Below are 16195 nucleotides of genomic sequence, written 5' to 3' on the forward strand. Positions count from 1 at the left end.
CGGAGGGTTTCACTGTGCTTCTGTGGAAAAAAATATCATCACGACCTCCCGTTCGCTTGTTAAACGGGTTGAAAATAGCATGTCTCCAGTTAATTAGAGCTACTGTAGTGTACAGTACTTAGTCACACGAAGGCAGCTTTCCATCAGCATGCCTACCCACACATACACAGTGAGAGAGTGAGTGAGTGAGTGAGTGAATGAGGATATCTGGCTAATCTGTCTGTCTGTCTGTCTGTCTGTCTGTCTGTCTGTCTGTCTGTCTGTCTGTCTGTCTGTCTGTCTGTCTGTCTGTATGTCTGTCTGTCTGTCTGTCTGTCTGTCTGTCTGTCTGTCTGTCTGTCTGTCTGTCTGTCTGTCTGTCTGTCTGTCTGTCTGTCTGTCTGTCTGTCTGTCTGTCTGTCTGTCTGTCTGTCTGTCTGTCTGTCTGTCTGTCTGTCTGTCTGTCTGTCTGTCTGTCTGTCTGTCTGTCTGTCTGTCTGTCTGTCTGTCTGTCTGTCTGTCTGTCTGTCTGTCTGTCTGACTGACAGGATTAAAGTCAAACTCACCAGCTAGTTTGCACTTGGTGGCCTGGAAAGGCAGCTTGAAAAACTTCTCATGAAGGTCAAACACTTTGGCTTTGCTGATGACCTCTGAGAAGCCATGATCCACGTAGTAAACCTACAGAGACGGTTACAAACACACAAATATAGTGTTCAGATATGTATGGTGGCAACATGGGACAATGTGAGTGTGATGAAGCAAACACTTGTTTCTTCTCACTAAATTGTTGTTCAACCTATGATGTATACACTCCATATACCAGGGGTCTTCAACGTTTTTCAGGCCAAGGACCCCCTAGCTGAGAGAGGGATGAAGCAGGGACCCCTCTAAATTGTATAAAATTGTGTTTCAGATTAAACTTGACATTTTTTACTTGGTCTGCTCTTTTTTACCTCTACACCTATACCTCTTTGCCAAAAATAGCCGATCTACAAGCTCACAACGCCTCGCAGCGCGAGGCGTTGTGAGCTTGTAGATCTGCTATTTTTGGCTAAAGTTCTCCTCGGAAAAGGGATGCTAGGGTTCAAGTGAATGTAAATTAAAAAAATATCATATCACACAAAGATTTGGCAGCCCCCCCTGTAGTAACTCTGAGGATCCCCTAGGGGTCCCGGACCCCCTGTTGAAGACCCCTGCCATAGACTGAAATACGTCTCACTCTGAGGTTGTAATATGATGACAAGTTGGGCAACATCTGTCGCATTGCTTTTCAATGTTCCCGTTAGACCCATGTCATGTGACTGACAAGGGAATGCAGGTCTACGTGCGTTCTCACTCCCAACTCGTTGACGTGCTAGCAAAAACATTCCCAAAAAAGGCAGAAGTTGGCTTGAGCCAGGCGGTAGCTGAGCGCGACATCAAGCCACTGCCGACAGGTAGGCTTGGCATTGTCAGTCAGTCCTGTTGTCCTTGTCAACATGCGATGCAACAGGAAAGCCTGCCGCATCAAACGTCTGACACTTGGACAGGTGTTTCCCAACTCATCACCGTAGTATGACCTGGGTGTGAGAATGTATTCATATATGTTGACTATTTTATGACTCAATTAGAAATTCTAGCAGTTTCTTTCGAGCTATTTGGTTTTAGGGGGAGTTTAGGGCTTCTGCCTAACCTGTAAAATAACTCCACATAGATAGGCTTTAATACAGCCTGACAGCGAGTCGCAGGTTCGATTTCCGAGCCTGGCGACCTTTGCAACGTGTCACTCCCTGTCTCTCTCTCTCTCCCTGTTTCCTGTCACTCTATCACTAGCCTGAGGCTACGAGCTCAATCCATGGTCTTGAAGGGCGGATCCAAACACAGCCGCCCGGATTTGTGCGTGGCTTCCTATTGCTTCACCAATCTATGTCCCCGCCTCCCCTCCCCTCCCCCCCTCGGCCTGTGCACGGAGCACGCTGACGTCACCAAATTTTGAGCGACGCCCCTCTGCACTCTGATTGGTTAGGAGATAACAAGGTCCAAGACCATCGTTCCTGCATGGCTCCCCCAGGCTTTTTTTCTTTTGTAACAAAAAAAAAAGCCTGGGTTTCCGAGGCTACTCTATCACTGAATAAACTCTGAATAAAGGCAGAAAAGCCCCAAAAATATCATAAAATAAAAAAAGAATAACTTTTTCGGTTGATAGGCATGAGTTATCAGGTATTAACCCATTAAGAGCGGGAAAGTATCTGTGTCACTTTTAGATTTCATTGGCTATTCGAAAATAGCAGATCTACAAGCTCATGAGCTATGAGCTTGTAGATCTGCTATTTTTGAAAAATTGTGAAAATATGTGCAAATCTTGGAATTTGGCCTGGCTGGAACATCATATTTTGAGATGGGGGGTCCGCGGCCAAATACATATCAATTTGGGTGGTCCTTGACATCAAAAAGTTGAAAGAATTATATGTTTTTCACCGCCGACCCCCATCAAAATATGTTGTTCCAGGGACCCCCCCAGAAGCAAAGATTTGAGTAAAAAATGTTGTTTAAAAAAACAACATCAGTTACCTCTCTTGGCCGCTTCAGGACTTCCTTGTATTCACATCTCCAAACTACCTGTTCATGCTTCTAACACTGCTTGTACATATGTTTATTTCTGACTTTGATATAGGTCATAGTACTGTATTCTCGACTTCTTTGTTTAAAGTGAGTTGGTGAATGGGTTGTGTGGGTGGTAGAGGGTGAGCAAGCTAACTGTATCTGTACATGTGTGTATTGTGTATTGTGTATTGTGTACTTGTACTGTATGTAATGTTGTACGTATGTGAATAGGACCCCCTCTAAAATGAGATGCTGCATCTCAAGGGGCTATCCTCTCAATAAATTCTGACCAAATTCTGACCAAATATGTATTGAAAGATTTGCACAAGTGCTCAAGATTTTTCAAAAAATGCAGATCTATAAGCTCGTAGCGCGGCACTCGGTGCTGCGCTACGAGCTTGTAGATCTGCTATTTTTGAATAGCCCAAAGTATGAAATAATGGTTATAGCTAAAAATCTAAAATTACACATATATATGCGTTCCCGGATTGAATGTGTTAAAGGGCTGATGCTCTTGGTTTCACCTCTGCCCCTCCTCTGACCCCCGGCCTCACCTTGACCTTGTCTGCCAGGACCTCGCAGACCTGTGCCCTCAGTATCTCGTCTTCCTCCTCTGCCCGGACGGCAGCCAGCTGGCCTGACGACAGGCTGGCGGGGCTGCTGTGGTCCTTGCTGTAGAACTCCCTCATCTCGTCCTCCATTTTCTCCTGGGCCTGCGAGTATTCCTCCCCGATGTACCTGAGACACGGATAGACAAGAGAGACAGAGAGAGAATGGAACTATTGTAATGAGTGTCCGTCTGTCTGTCTGTCTGTCTGTGTATGTGATATGCAAGGGATAATTGACAGCAAGCCGGTTATCGTTGAGAAATAAAAGACCAAATCACGTGAAGGGGTTAATTTCTCAACAATGACCGGCTCGGCATCAATTATCCCACTTATTACACGGCGACTTGATAAAGAAATGAACGAATTGACCCAAAAGTAACAACAAAACTAAGGATTTAATTGCTTACGGTAATGAAAGCAGCCAATTAATTTAGGCCAGGTGTGACCAGTGCAACGTGTCGCCTCGCCATTTTTGGTTGCTGCATTGCCTATTTCTCGCTTCAAATGTAAAAAAAAAAAAAACTTCTTGAGAGCTATATGTTTAGCTGTAAATGACATTGTGCGTTTGTTTACATGGCTGCCATGTAAACACAGCTTAAAGCACAGCTCAATTTCTTCACTCTTGCTGTTGTTATTCATGTCCTCACTGTTTTGCCTGATTCACTGCCTTTTTTGCTATGTTTTTAAAGGAGGAGTTCACCCAAAAAATGACTTATTTTCTATCAATTGCACACCCCATGAAGCCTTCAATTCAGGGATTTATTCTTGTTTTTGTGGCATTCCTAAGCCAATAATTTGATGACCGGGTGTATTTCCGGTAGGAGACACAAATAATCTACTTTGTGTCTCCTACCAGATACATTAGCCGGTAGGAGACGGGAATCAAATTATTAGCTTAGGAATGAGACAAAAACAAAAAGAAATCCATGGATTCAAGGCTTCATGGGGTGTGCAATTGATAGAAAATAAGTCGTTTTTTTGGGTGAACTACTCCTTTAATGTTGTTTTATGTTTTTGCTTTTCTTTTTTGCTTTATTGTTAATCATTTGTACTTTTTCAAGCACTTGTGCTTTATTCTTGCTCTGAAAATCACTTTGAGCTGCATATCATGTCATGAAAGGTGCTATACAAATAAAGATTTTTATTATTATTATTATTATCATTATTATTATTATTGGATACGGCAAAAATCAAGCAGCGCAGCAGGTGCTCTGAGTCTTTGATTAGATAGTGGGAGGAGTAGGACGCAAAGGCTCTCCGTTCTCCCGGTGGGGGCTCCTCACTGGCAGGTGAGCCAGTAGGCTACAACAGCAGTGACACAGAAATGTGTGTGGACTGTGGAGAGGAATCAATTGGCATAACGATAAAATTGGGGAGAAAAAGTGGGTAAAAAAGCAAGAAAGTGAGGGGAAAAAATTTAATAAAAGCAATAATATTAATACAAGCACACACACACCTGAGTATGACTCCGTTGGTGTTGGCGGCCTCCACCACCAGCACAGAGGGGTACTCCTCCCTGGGGATCTGCAGAGGAGGTACGGCCTGGTTGCTGAGCCTCCTGCCCAGCTCCCGCCTGGCCCTCAGCTCCTCCTCGCTGAGCCCCCCGCCGCTGTTGTTGCAGTTGTCGTCCTCTGTGCCCGCGGTCCTCTTGTACAGGATGGCCCTCTTGGGGTTGTCCGGCATGGGGTAGTCGATGGTGCAGATGTCGGACAGGAGCTGGAGGTTCTCCAGGACGTGCCCCGGCAGTTTGGTCTGATAAAAAAACACGCAAAATAACACCATTAAATTATGAATAACCCATTTACTGTAGACCTGATGCCTTCTAAATCAGTAGTTCGTTCTCACACTTTCAAGATTTTTCAAAACTGTTCAAAATTAGCAGATGTACAAGCTCACAGTGAGCTATATCTGCAATTTTTGAATAGCCAACGCAAAAATCTAAAATGACACAGATACTTTACCGGTTTTAATGGGATAAATAAAGCAATATTGATAAGGGTGTATTTTTGCACTCTTTTTTTTCTATTCTCTTAATCACTTTCAACCTAGCCATCCGCATTTTGGGCTTGTCACAAACTTTCAAAAAAAAATAAGATTTTCAAAAACTAGCTATGGATAGCAAAAAAACGGCCTTGCATCGAGGGCAAGCTAGCTAGCGAAGAGATTCAAATATATGACCAAATTTGGATGCCGTTGAGTCATCTAGTAGTAGAGTTCATTTAAATTTTTTCATGTCATATGTAAGCAGGGAATCATAGCAAAATAATGATATATTGGTTAATAAGATTGAGTGAATAGTTTTGAAACTACAGCTTATAGAACTGAATTCAAGTTAAAACTCTTAAGTAGAGAAAACACCACTTGAATGGCTCTCATTCAGAGTAGTGCTACTGGGCTATCAATCCCATCATGCATAGCTGGGGTTGCATATATGAACATGTATGAAAATCTAAAAAGAATATTTTAATTTCTTACAAATACTGAACTTTTTTGAAAAATGTGTGTGCTTTTGTAAACTTTTTGAGACTTTTTGAACACTTAACCCATTAACACATTCCATGCCAGAGTTTAATCTCATAATGTACTCACCAGTGCCAGCGTTTTATTGTTGTTTTTTTGTTTTTTTCATGTCGCCACAGACCTCGCTAAATAAGTTAAAAGTGCGCGTTCATTTGGTTCTAAACACACAGCGGATCTGTGAGAAACGGCCAGCGAAAATAGTTTCCAAATGCGAGCCGCCATCTTGAAGATACAGTGGATCAACGCTAAACAGTGATCAGCGAGGAGAAAAACAACAACCGAGAAAATCGAGTTTTAAACAGGATCCCAGACAGGAAGCGGATACGATCGAAAAAACCGGAACCCGAATAATTCTGTTTCCGACCGGAAACCGGAAACGGAAATGGATCAAAAAAATTCGGAAAGTGCACCTGGGGCAATTTCAATGGGAATCGGCGGTTCGCGTAGATCTACGCGACTGGCACGCTGCGGCTTTAAATAGGTTCGCGTAGATCTACGCGACTGGCATTCAATGTGTTAAGACCTGGAACGCATCTGTGTCACTTTAGATTTCTTTGGCTATTCAAAAATAGCAGATATACAAGCTCATAGCGCGGCACCGAGTGCCGCGCTATGAGCTTGTAGATCTGCTATTTTTGAAAAATCTTGAAAAAACCTTTTTTTTGTTTTTGTTTTTTCAAAAACTGTTAGGATTTAGAAAACATTTTTAAGAATCGCTTCAGGTCTTAATGGGTAAAAAAAAAAATCTAAGTTTCGCTACTGACCTTGTAGGTGTCCTGGAAGAGCTTGGGCAGCGCGTGCGCCCACAGGCCGTTGGAGTACTTCACCAGCAGCTCCTCCAGCCTCTGCCTCAGCTCCGGGCAGAGGGTGGCGGGGGAGGATGGGGGGCTGGGGGAGGAGGAGGGGGAGGGGGAGGGGGAGGAGGAGCCGGGGGAGCCCGAGGAGGCCAGCGGGGAGCGAGAAGAAGAAGAAGGAGGAGGAGGAGGGTGGGAGCCTGTGCGGGGCGGCGGGGTGGTGGGGGCTCTCTGCGGGGCGGGGGACGGCGAGGGGGCAGAGGGGCCGGGGGAGGGGAGAAGGGCGGGCGCGGCGGGGCCAGAGGGCGGCCGCGCGGCGGCGTGCTCCTTGGCGGGGTAGAGCAGCAGCTCGGAGGGGTTGCTGCTGCACGGTTTCTCTACCTGAGGGGGGGAGAGGAGACAAGGTTATGATGGGAGTTACCCGTCTTGGGGGAGGAGACCCCGGTTAAGGTCTTTACACACCGGGTCATGACCAATAAGAGATAGAAAAGGGCATTCGACTTTTAGGACAGTTTTTAATTAGATTAGCAACTCCCACTGCATGTATTTCTTTTTTAAGGATCCCTGGCTAATAAGCCAAATATAAAATATTTATATATAACTCTGACTGGGGAGGGAGAGTCTGGGAGATATGAGACATTTGTCATTACAATGTCCTGATGTCAAAGAAAATATGTCAGATGAAAAAAAGTAGTAGAATTTATGGTCAATTGCTGTATATACTTATACTGTATGTATGGTTTGTATTACTGTTGAGTGAGAAAACAATGTTGCACATTAAGCTAATCATCTGGGGACCCCCCCCCCCCCCCCCAAACAATTTGGGGACCCCTTAGTTTGGGAACCACTGAAGTAGAGAAGAGGCGATTTAAGGTGAACGTACGGTGCACACGTGTGTCCAGGTCTCCAGGTCCTTGATGGCCTCGATGGGCAGGTCCTGTTTGTAAAGCTCTCTGTAGATCTGGGGCAGCTTGGACACCCAGAAGCCGTTGCTGTACTTCCCCAGGATCTCCTTGATGCGCTCCTGCACCTGCTGTGGGTTGTACAGCCTCCCTCTCCCACAGCCTTGGCTCTCGTTCAGGTTCAGGGGAACTGAAAGAGAACCAAAATAAGCAGGTAGCTATTACTGGTCAAATATTCACTGCTTGATTTTAGTCCCTGAGTCTGGGGGTGTCTGATCCAGGGCTAAGATTATTATTCTTTGTATGGAGTTGGCATGTTCTCCCCGTGTCTCCTAGGGTAAGTAGTAGGTACCCTCACAAAAACATGCAGTAATCCTGGTCTCTATACTGCCTCCCCCTGGTCAGCCGGGGCGCCTGATGGAGGGGAAAGGAACTGGTTGGAATAACGTGTTCTTTCCACGCGCTACGTCATACCAGGGAAACTTTAAAATTAATTATATGGATTTTGGACTCCACATGGGAACAGTGGATCCAATATGGATCTCGGACTTCATGATTGTGGCCAGCCGGTGACTTTAGTCGTCTATGACGGGTTTGGCAGGGTTCCAAGCCCCTCAAATTAAATGTGTTAATTTAATGTGTTAATTTTTGAAGATTTGAAGTTTTCATTATTAAAATCTGCTATTACAAAAAATAGCAGATCTACAAGCTCATAGCACGTCAGTCTGTAACCCGCTATGAGCTTGTACATCTGCTATTTTTGAATAGCCAATAAAATGACACAGATGCGTTCCAGGATTGACTGGGTTAATAGTCCTTCCTGTCTGTGGGGGCCAAAATGTCAAAGGACTAGAACATTTAACACAATGTCTAAAAGCCAGACAGTACATTATCGACCCGCACTAACTGAAACCCTTATTATACAACAGGTAGTTCCGACCAAGCAATCTGATTGGCTGAAATAGCTTTCTAGCCGTGCTTCAAACCAGCATCATAGCACGGGCCTAATCACATTTAATAAATCACTCCGCACTGCAGTCCGCACCTGATTAGACCATATAGCGCACAGCTGTGCTGTGAAGTCACGCTGTCCCACCGTAGGAAAACAAACAGACAGTAGCCTGACCCACCGCCGCCACCGGAGAACAAACAGCTACGCAAAATGGACTATGTTGTTAATTTTGACTTATTTGGTGGACTTACGGTTGATCAATGGTTAGAAGAGAGCACACTAAATCGCCTAAAATCCTATAATAAAAGGAATAACTGGAAAAAAGTGTGCTTTATTTCAATGGTAACATCCATACTGTATAAATATCCTCCTGTGTTAAAGTAAAATTACTCCCATTTCGTTAACAGTCCAGTGTATGTTATACTTTATCGTACGAAGGTATCGCACGGCAAAAATAGCCGATCTACAAGTTCACAACGCATCGCCATCTTGACGCGTTGTGAGCTTGTAGATCAGTTATTTTGGCCACGTAACACGATCGTACGACGGAGCATATAGCCTACTGGAATCAGCTGTGTTGATGAGACGAGAGTCAGAGAGACAGAGTGCTGCGCTGCCACAGGGACTATTTTGTCTCAGTCAAATAAACTCTTCTCTTCTACAGGGAAACGGATAAGCGAAACATTTGTATTATGAATTGCCCCACAATATGAATACATTTGGATGTGTTTTGTTGGTAACTGTTGTATAATCGCAATATTACACTCGAGGGTGTGCTTTACCTTACATTATTAGCACTTCTGTGATCGCGGCGGAACTCGGCTGACGCCTCGTTCCTGACCGCATCACAGGCGTGCTAATAATGACGGTAAAGCACACCCTCTCGTGTAATATTGCTTAATTCAACCTGTCCAACCATAAATGTAAGGTCATCCCTATACATACAACTTCCAGTTGACAACGTATTTCAAAGCCTTTTACTTTTTGCCAGGTCTAACAAGTTTATGTTATAGTAGTCAGAAGAGGCTAGCCCCTTGACATAATCTAAAACAGTTGACCACAAGATTTACTTTCCCTTCATTTTCCACACATTTCATCTGATGATGAAGTCGTATGATATTTCTTAGGAAATTGAAGACTGTCCTATACTTACAGCCAGGCTGTGGGGTGTTTCTGGAGAGGTGAGCGTGCACCTCCTTCTGAAAGCGTGTCGGTAGAGTCATCCTCTTGTCTGACCTGCACAGGAGAACAAGGAGAACAGAACAATGGAGATCCATGACTTGACTGTGGCCACTGAGAGGAGAGGAGAGGAGAGGAGAGGAGAGGAGAGGAGAGGAGAGGAGAGGAGAGGAGAGGAGAGGAGAGGAGAGGAGAGGAGAGGAAATTGTATACAATAGAATTAGTTTTCTTATAATTAGTTTGTTTCTATTAGCACAGTGACTTTATATACATTTTAAAATACAAGACAATGAAGACATACATAACCATCACTAACATCTGCCCACCTACCCATGCCCAGAGGGGAGTAGAATAAACAAATAAACACGTAATTTCTAACGCAAGTAAGAAACGAAAGTGGAAAAAAAGGGAGAAAAGAAAAGGAAAGAAAGGGTTGGTTATTAATCCAATAGCACAGTGACTGTTGACACAGTTGTATATTTTTCTTCATTGCATTGGAGATCAATAATGTTTCATTATCACCGGTCACGCACGTATAGTGTTCCTATAGATCGACTCGAGGAGGGTTTGCCTCCATCTCTCTGTCTCCACCATCTCCTTATCTCTCTCCTCACCAGACACCCTACCGCTTACTAGATATGTGGTTCTCACAGTGGTCCCGACCCCGGGGGGAGGGGGGGTCCCCAGATAACAGTGGGGTGACAATTGAACTTTTAAGACCTTTCGAAATTCGTAAAAAAAAAGAAAAAGAAATAAGACCATTACTGCATCAAAGGCAATCAACAAACTAAACAAATTTCACTATATTTATCTGTGGAACTGAGTCAAACTAAAAGTAATGCCTCAACTACAATTCCAAGCGCTTGTCAGGGTGGGGGGTCCCCAGTTCAAATATGATTATTGTGGGGGGTCCCCAGTTCAAATATGATTATTGTGGGGGGTCCCCGGTTTAAATATGATTATTGTGGGGGGTTCAAGTATGGTTATTTTGGGGGGTCACGGCCTGAAAAGGTTGAGAACCACTGTAATAGATGACCTTCCATCCTCTCTCATTTCCTCCCCTGCTCTCCTATCTCCTCTTTCACCTCAGTGGAAGCATAAGATTCAAATCTGTCAAAAAGGCAATATAAACAACAATAAAACAGCAATAAATGACAAAACGGAGTTAAAATGCACAAAGAAACCTTTCATGCTTAACAGTGTGAATAAGCGTTAAAAAGTTGGGTTTTCTGGAAACTGTTGGGCTGAGGTTTGGTCGTGGACGCATGTACACACACACACACACACACACACACACACACACACACACACACACACACACACACACACACACACACACACACACACACACACACACACACACACACACACACACATGCGTGTGCGTGCGGTGATAAAGCTTTGCACCAGCCACAGCCTGTGCCGGGCCACAGAGGGATATAGAGAGATATGCTGATTCACGCCATGCTGGTTTAGAAGCGTTAATCTACCAGAGAATAGACAGGGGATTAGTGGGGCTCACGTCGGCCTCAGTGTAGGGGCTCAATGTCCCCGTGGCCAACGGGCCAGCCCTTCTCACCCCGCCGGCCCCATTGTGCTGCATAGCGTGCGGGACAGCCCCCACACTGGTACACTGGTGGGCGACCACAGAAGGGTGACACACAGTAGTGATGTCAGGTGTTTTCATAGAGAGGACAGACTCCCGGATAACACAGAGTCAGTGATGGAAGAAGTACTTGCATGTTTTTACTTGAGTAAAAGTATCGATACCGCGATGTAGATATACTCTGTTACTTGAGTAGAAGTGCCGTATTTAAAATGTGAGTTAAGTAAAGGTAAAAGTACGAAATCGCATCGCGACGCATCGTGAGCTTGTAGGTCGGCTATTTTCAAATGGCTGAATCATACTGTATTTAGGGCTGAAGTGGTGTGTTTTGTAATAATAATCAAAATCTACAAAGTAACTTTAGTAACTAACTAAAGTTTTCATATAATTGTAGTCGAGTAAAAGTACAATATTTTCCTCGGAGATGTAGTGGGGTAGAAGTAAAAGTATTGAGCATTGTAAATACTGAAGTACTTCTAAAAAATAAAATAAAATACCACACAATTTTACTTAAGTACAGTCCTCTCCATTAAAGACAGCCTAAGCTGGAACTGCCTCCCACTCACACTAAGAAAAAGCCCTGCCCTCACAACGTTCAAAAAGAACCACTTGACTTGCGAGACCACTTATAATATATTAAAGTATACACTAAGAATAGTTATTTTAGTTATTTCATATCTAACTAGGAATATGGTTTTATGCCTTTGTGATCTTCAATGTTTTTCTGTATTTGTTGTGTTTGCATCTTATTGTTTTATTTTTGGGGACTATACGGATGGCAACTAGCTTTTTAGTTATATCCAACATGTTTAAGCAAATCATGTACAGATGATCAGACATCCCACCTCTCCCGGAAATTAGCGTCTGCTCCCGGACACCCGCGAGTGGAAATAAATCTCCCGCAAATGCCGGATCCGGTCTAGAGCCCGCCTACTACATATATGAACATATATGAACATATATGCCAATATATGGCATATATATGTTACATATATGCTGCATATATGCCATATTCAGGTTCATATATGTGCATATATGTGGATTTATAGGGGATATATGTGTCATATATAGCTCATATGTATCCAGATACAGTATATTTTTAACATATATGTGGCATATATAAAAACATATATGTTCATATGTTTTCTTAATCTCCCTGAAAATATTTTTTCCAGGGTGGGATGTCTGCATGATTAATAATTAAATAAAAAACAAAGTAAAGATGAGTTCCATAAAGAGGGTTTGTTGACCAACCCCTTGGTGCTGTGTACTGATCAAGCATGGCTGCATTGGGCGCACTCTAACCACAAGGCCACTGAGCTGGTTAACCCATTAAATCATTTTAGATTTGAGCTACAACCATTATTTTATACTTTGGGCTATTTAAAAATAGCAGATCTATAAGCTCGTAGCGCGGCACTGAGTGCCGCGCTACGAGCTTGCAGATCTGCTGTTTTTGAAAAATCGTAAACATTTGTGCAAATCTTTGTATACATATATATTTTTTTAAACAGATTTTTTAACTCAAATCTTTGCTTCTGGGGGGTCCCTGGAACAATATATTTTGATGGGGATCGGCGGCCAAAAACATGACACAGATGTGTTCCCGGTCTTAATGGTGTGTGTGTGTGTGTGTGTGTGTGTGTGTGTGTGTGTGTGTGTGTGTGTGTGTGTGTGTGTGTGTGTGTGTGTGTGTGTGTGTGTGTGTGTGTGTGTGTGTGTGTGTGTGTGTGTGTGTGTGTGTGTGTGTGTGTTTTAACAACTTAAACACACCCGTCGTAACTACCGTCGTTAATGTAGTGATGTGCAAGATGATTTTGTGTTGGAGGAGGCGTTGCTTCCTTTACCCATGATTGTTGTCCGCTGTGTTCGACAAGTATGCCATCTTTGTTTTGTATGTAATAATGCTCTGCTTTACATGCGCTTTGAAACTAACTGTTTTCCCTTCATCTGACTGCACTGGCAGTGTTTATGCCCTTTGTACATCCTGTCCTTCTTATGTGGACATAAATTAATATTTCAAATGTGTGTGTGTGTGTGTGTGTGTGTGTGTGTGTGTGTGTGTGTGTGTGTGTGGTGTGTGTGTGTGTGTGTGTGTGTGGCGGGGGGGGGGGGGTGTTGTGATAAAGAGAAAAGGGAGATACATAGTGACCATAAAAACAGAAAGATAGAATGAACTAGAAAGATAGATACAGGGAATGAGTAAAAGACCATACTGGCCCAGTAGCCTGTGTGTGGGGGAGCTGCTGAATAGGCAGCAGCATGGGGGGACCAGGCCACCATTCACCAGTAGCCAAGAGAGAGAGAGAGAGAGAGAGAGAGAGAGAGAGAGAGAGAGAGAGAGAGAGAGAGAGAGAGAGAGAGAAAGAGAAAGAAAGAGAAGGGTAAAAGGGGGAAAGGAGACAACTTCACAAGGAAGAGAGAATGAATGAATGAATGAATGAATGAATGAATGAATGAATGAATGAATGAATGAATGAATGAATGAATGAATGGATGGAGGGATGGATGGATGGCCAGTGAGAGTTAAAGAGTGAGACCCACATTTTGTTCCCCTGACCTTTTCTCTCTGGAACACACACTACACAAACACGCACGCCACACGCGCGCGCACACGCGCACGCGCACGCACAGGCACGCGCACGCGCACGCACACACTTTCCCAATCTAAATCCTTCCTCTATATTTCTCTTGCTCTCTCACTCGACTCGCTCTGGTTCTGTGGTTCATCTCAGTGGGAGGAGGAGGACACCACACCCTGTTGAGCTGCTTAATGACTCCTGTCACTGTAATGGTTGTTTATGTTGGGGCTGGAGGGATAACACACACACATGAACACTCATACACAGTGGTGGAAATACTCTGTTACAAGTAGAAGTCCAGAATTCAAAATGTACTTGAGTACAAAAGTATTGGTATCAAAATGTACTTAGTTGAAAGTACTCATTCTGCAGAATGTCCCATTTCACAAGTTGTCAAATGTATGAAATGTATAACCATCTTTTGAAAATAGCAGATCTACAAGCTCACAATGCGTCGCGATGCGACGCATTGTGAGCTTGTAGATCGGCTATTTTCAAATGGCCGAAATGTATATACAGTAGGGCTGAAGTGATTAATGTATATTAATGTTTTGTAATAATAATCAAAATCTACAAAGTAACTAGAAACTAAAGTTTTAAAATAATTGTAGTGGAGTAAAAGTATAATATTTGCCTTTGAGATGTAGTGGAGTAGAAGTAAAAGTACTGAAAATTGGAAATACTCCAGTAAATAAAAAATACCTCAAAATTGTTCAGTACTTGAGTGCATGTACTTAGTTACTTTCCACCACTGAAAAGTGCTCTGCAGAGTTGAGACATTAATGTCTAAATGCTGACAATATAGACGTTGTGGTTTAAGATGTTAGGAGACGGTATAAACTCAACCACACACTGTACTGTTAAATCCATTCTACACTAAATGGACTGTAAAGCCATAAAGACTAGGCCTATAATGCCTGATTTACACTTGGCAGCAGAGCGCATAGATCTGCTATTTTCATATAAATCAGGGCTAATTTCTTAGCTTACTGTCCAGAGCATTTGGACTGCATGTAAACAGTCTCCTGACGCAGAGAGGTAGTTGCAATGATGTCCGAGGACCCCCAAAATTATATGTATTTGGTCGCGGACCCCCATCTCACTATATGTTGTTCCAGGGACCCCCAGAAGCAAAGATTTGAGTTACAAATGTTTGCTTTAAAAATATATATATTCAAAGACTTGCAAAACATTTTCACGATTTTTCAAAAATAGCTTGCAGATCTGCTATTATTGAATAGCCAAAGAAATCTAAAATATAATTTTGTGGACCAAAAAAAACGGCACCTGTGCTTCACCTGTCATGAGAAACGGCACAGTAGATAATGACAACATTCAAGTTTTTACAATTACTTTAACCACTTAAACCATATAGGGCATAGCAGTGGCCATTTTGTGGTTCCACAGATACAGAGCCCATACATTTTTCCACATAGAGATTTACAAAATATATATATATATTATTTATTTTAAGCCTGGAACCAAAATAAATAAATAAAGATAATAAATAAATAATTTCGGAAATCTCTATGGGAAAAATTAATGGGCTTTTTATCTGTGGAACCACACAATGGCCGCCCCTGCTATGCCCTATATACTTCGTTGACTGTGGTCTATACTCGGCCTCTTCCTTTCTTTTCCCTCTACACAAAATCTCAATGCGTCACATTGCGACTCAGTGTGAGCTTGTAGATCGGGTAATTTTTCCGAATGTTTGCCATGTCATGTCATGCCCAGAATTGGAACACTAGGGTTCATGTGGTTACTGTATGTCCAAGGTGAAAAACATTCTGTTTGAACTGCTACAAATCCCCAGTTCCTCAAGCCGCCAGCTGGACAAAACTCACTTCTCCGTGGGCGTGTTCGGCTTCCTGTTGGGCGCGTTCTGATTGGAGGACTTGTTCGGACTGTTCCCGGCCTTGCCCTCGGACTGGCCGTCCCTCATGTTGTCCCTCGCCTGTCGGAAGTCCCCATGTCCCCCAGACCACCGCCCTCCGCCGCCCCCTCTCCCCCCGCCTCTGCCGCGGTGGTGGTCAGGCTGCCTCAGAGACGTGCAAGGTTTGGCTGCGGAGGGGCAGAGAGAGAGAGAGGGAGAGAGAGAGAGAGAGAGAGAGAGAGAGAGAGAGAGAGAGAGAGAGAGAGAGAGAGAGAGAGAGAGAGGGGGGGGGAGGGAGGGAGAGAGAGAGAGAGAGAGAGAGAGAGAGAGAGAGAGAGAGAGAGAGAGAGAGAGAGGGGACACATTAGCATCACAGAGTGCAGTGTCAGACAGACAGTGGTGGGAAAATTGGTGGTTGATTTTCTCCTGATTCTCTCTGAAAAAAGCCATTATAGTATGAAAATCTTGGGAAGATTGTGTGGATTGTGACGGTCGGGTCCAATATTTAGTTCAGTGGCCATGAGGCTAAAGAATGGTTCAGAAGCTGTGTTCACGTTCAGCTGCCACCTACTCCACGCAGATACAGGAAGTAAACCGGAGATGGCATGTCTTTA

At 43.6% G+C, this 16195-nt stretch overlaps 1 protein-coding gene across 1 annotated transcript in view; it reads right to left on the reverse strand.

Moving 5' to 3' along the window:
- Nucleotides 1–16195, reverse strand: part of tdrd7b (tudor domain containing 7 b) — a 48116-nt gene that overhangs the window by 17298 nt on the left and 14623 nt on the right. Inside the window, exons 4-10 of the mRNA XM_080451376.1 lie at nt 15553–15769; nt 9492–9574; nt 7368–7576; nt 6455–6865; nt 4627–4922; nt 3117–3300; nt 546–657 (exon numbers count right to left, since the gene is read on the reverse strand). Coding sequence (XP_080307502.1) covers nt 546–657; nt 3117–3300; nt 4627–4922; nt 6455–6865; nt 7368–7576; nt 9492–9574; nt 15553–15769 — 1512 coding nt within the window. The remainder of the gene's footprint in view (nt 1–545; nt 658–3116; nt 3301–4626; nt 4923–6454; nt 6866–7367; nt 7577–9491; nt 9575–15552; nt 15770–16195) is intronic.

The sequence above is a fragment of the Gymnoscopelus braueri genome (genome assembly GCF_963280865.1).
Source record: "Gymnoscopelus braueri genome assembly, chromosome: 15".
NCBI lineage: Eukaryota > Metazoa > Chordata > Actinopteri > Myctophiformes > Myctophidae > Gymnoscopelus > Gymnoscopelus braueri.